Source organism: Urtica dioica, chromosome 4 (genome assembly GCF_054948205.1).
Source record: "Urtica dioica subsp. dioica isolate 48M chromosome 4, U.dioica_male_clone48M_v1_H2, whole genome shotgun sequence".
NCBI classification, from domain to species: Eukaryota; Viridiplantae; Streptophyta; class Magnoliopsida; order Rosales; family Urticaceae; genus Urtica; species Urtica dioica.
The window spans coordinates 16,033,969-16,036,822 of record NC_142759.1 but is presented as its reverse complement, the minus strand read 5'-3'; the positions used below and the strand labels follow the sequence as shown (position 1 = coordinate 16,036,822).

The 2,854-nt window shown below is 38.7% G+C and overlaps 1 protein-coding gene across 1 annotated transcript; it reads right to left on the bottom strand.

Moving 5' to 3' along the window:
- Positions 1–1,003: 1,003 nt before the first annotated feature.
- On the bottom strand, positions 1,004–2,854 carry LOC149400825 (peroxiredoxin-2). The gene is made up of 3 exons (XM_089612205.1): positions 2,572–2,854; positions 2,387–2,466; positions 1,004–1,430 (listed from the first exon to the last, which is right to left on the bottom strand). The coding sequence occupies exons 1-3, from the start codon at positions 2,724–2,726 to the stop codon at positions 1,177–1,179; spliced, it is 489 nt and encodes a 162-aa protein (XP_089468331.1). The 5' UTR covers positions 2,727–2,854; the 3' UTR covers positions 1,004–1,176.

Sequence of the window (2,854 nt, the reverse complement as noted above, 5' to 3'; positions counted from 1 at the left end):
AAAACTAAAAGATATCCTATTATCAAAAAATAAAAAATTTAATAAACTCCGATGATCAGTACATGAAAGTACCAAAAATTTCAGTTTCGTGAACCACTGGAACAGAATCTCCAATTTCATGAACAGTGTCGGGAGGAACAAAATTATGGATTTCTTCCGTTTCGTTTGCCCAAGATTATGCGCAGTGGACTAAGTTCAATATGATGGAACATTCACTTGATAAACCCTGGAAAAACAATAAACATCTTTCCACGAGGATCGAATGAGGTGTTATGAGTATTTTATGTTAGACTCTCCTTAAAGACGTGAATGGCTCAAATAATTATTTTGCTAAATAATTCTGGCCTTTCTACACTGCCAATCAATACAATATACTAGCTATACTTTCGGTTGAGAACTCCATCTTCAATTTCTCAAGGATTCGTTGTACCCGTATTATCTCGGAGATTTCATGTGATAGTGCTTGGAGTTCAGCTTCAGTTGAGCTTCTTGCGACGATTGCTTGCTTCTTAGTCCTCTATGTCACCAAGTTCCCCCAAACATATGAGAAGCTAACGGACTAACTGAACTACTTCCTATACATAAAAAAATCTTCTTCCAAAGATTTACCACAATTAATATCTACCTATATCTACCATGGAAATTCCTGCTTTCTTCACCCCTCAAAAGCAGCCGAGTATGTACCTCGATACCAATGATGAAGAGATACGTAGATAAGGGATCACCTTACCAAAGCCCCGTCTCAAGCTTCATATCCTAAAAGGGGCTCCTGTCGAGAAAAATAACGCTCGATTCCATAGTATATACATGTAATTCGAGTTCAGTGCAATTATTCTCTGCATATAATTAGCTTGTTCTTCTAAACTAAGGACACAGATATTTTGTGACTGTTCTAATATCTTCCTTCCCATCATATGGCTGTAGTTTTTGCACGCCAAGTCACCTCCTTTTAACCTGTCCCTTTCATGCTATTATCAAGATATAATATCTGTACGGCATTAGGTAAACCAAGCACCAGAGAGTCATTTAGCAAACTTATATAATCTGATTTTCCACAAAGGGAACGCCAAACCATCGCATACAGCATAATTTACCATGTCCCAAAACAGCAGTTACGCAACTTTATTACAGGCATAAGTACATCACAAAACAAGGACTCTTGAAACTAAGGCAAACTCAAAGAGCCTTGAGGATTTCGTCGGCGCTGGAGACGGTGAACTCTCCGCCGGACTCGACATTGGCGGCCTTGACTTTGAGGTCATCGACCAAGAGAGCGAACCTCTTCGACCGAATCCCGAGCCCTTTTTCCGAAAGGTCGAGTTCGAGGCCTAGGGCATGCGTATAGGTCGCGGACCCGTCAGCGAGGAACTTCACATCTTTGTTCTCGGGGTAGGTTTTAGCCCATGCCTTCATCACAAACGGGTCATTCACTGCACACACAATAAAAAGCAAGAATTGGTATCTGAGATTTGAGAATTGGACATCACGAACAAAATCAGGTTCAATTTAATCAAAAGTAACCCAATTTTCAAACACTTGACATGCCTGTGAACTAAAAGCAAAGGAGACCTTTAACAGATATTAGCTTAAGTTTGATCAAGTGAGCCCCTTTTTCCAAACGCTGACATTTGGATTAGCTAAAGCAAAAAAGACCATGGTGCATAATTAATTAGCTTCTATTTAATCAATTAAACCCATTTTCAAGCATTGATATTTCTATGACCTATAAAAAGACCTTGAACATTCATCAGAAAAACAAAAAAGACCTTGAACATACATTAGCTTCAATTTGATCAACACTGACATTTTTACGAGGTAAAACAAAAAGACCTTGAACAAATACTTCTATGTAAGACCTTGACATTTTCAGAATGAACTTCAATTTAAGTGAGAACCCATTTTGAAACACTGATATTTTTATGGAAAAAAAGAGACATTGAACAATTATTAGCTTCAATTTGATCAAGCAAGCCCCTTTATTCAAACACAGGCTTTTGCATGAGCTTTAAAAAATTTAAAAAAATCCTTGCATGCTCAATAATTAGCTTTAATTTGATAAACTCAATTTCAAACACTGATATTTCTGTTAACTAAAAGTAACATGAGAGTTACAACAAATATATGTTTCAATTTGATAAAGTACGCCCGTAACACTGAAATTCCATGAGCTTGCAAAAAGAAAAAAAGAAAAGGTAAAAAGACCATGCTCAATAATTAGTTAGCTTCAAATTAATCAAGTAAAGCCCTTTATAAAAGATCTAGTAAGTAACTTCCAAAGTACAGATCTTCTCAATAGAACATGCAAACCTGACTTCCAAAGTACAGATCTTCTCAATCTGGCAATAGATCAATAGCGAAATGAACATTTAAGTTTGGAAGTACATACCGCTGATGCAGAGAAGCTCGTGAACGCCCTTGGATTTCAACTCCGCAGCTTTCTCGATGAACCCTGGAACGTGCTTCAAGCTGTGCACAAATCAATCACACACACAAGAAAAAAAAAAAAGAAGTAAGGATATTGGATCGGTAGGAATTAGGTCTAGTTTTTGTCGGGAAGCAGGGAAATGTGACCTGCAAGTGGGAGTGAAAGCGCCGGGAACGCCGAAGAGGACGACCTTCTTGCCGGCGGCGAGGGAGTGCACTGACACCTCCTGAAGAACGTCGTTGTCGTCGAAGTACTTCACGGTCCCGTCGGGGAGAGAATCGCCAACGCTGATTGGAGCCATTTGATCAATTCAATGGTCAATAGGACGGTGGAGAATCGCCGAGAGAGAGGGAGAAAGAGAGACTGCGAGGAGTGAGTTGGGATATTATTGGATATAAACGAGATTGTGTTATTTTTTTTAAATGGAAA

Excerpts from the sequence above, each read along its gene's own strand:
- LOC149400825 (XM_089612205.1), bottom strand. The coding sequence starts at position 2,726 with ATGGCTCCAATCAGCGTTGGCGATTCTCTCCCCGACGGGACCGTGAAG. Across the intron at positions 2,467-2,571 it reads GCTTTCACTCCCACTTGCAG|CTTGAAGCACGTTCCAGGGT; the intron begins GTCACATTTCCC and ends ATTTGTGCACAG. Across the intron at positions 1,431-2,386 it reads CGAGCTTCTCTGCATCAGCG|TGAATGACCCGTTTGTGATG; the intron begins GTATGTACTTCC and ends TTGTGTGTGCAG.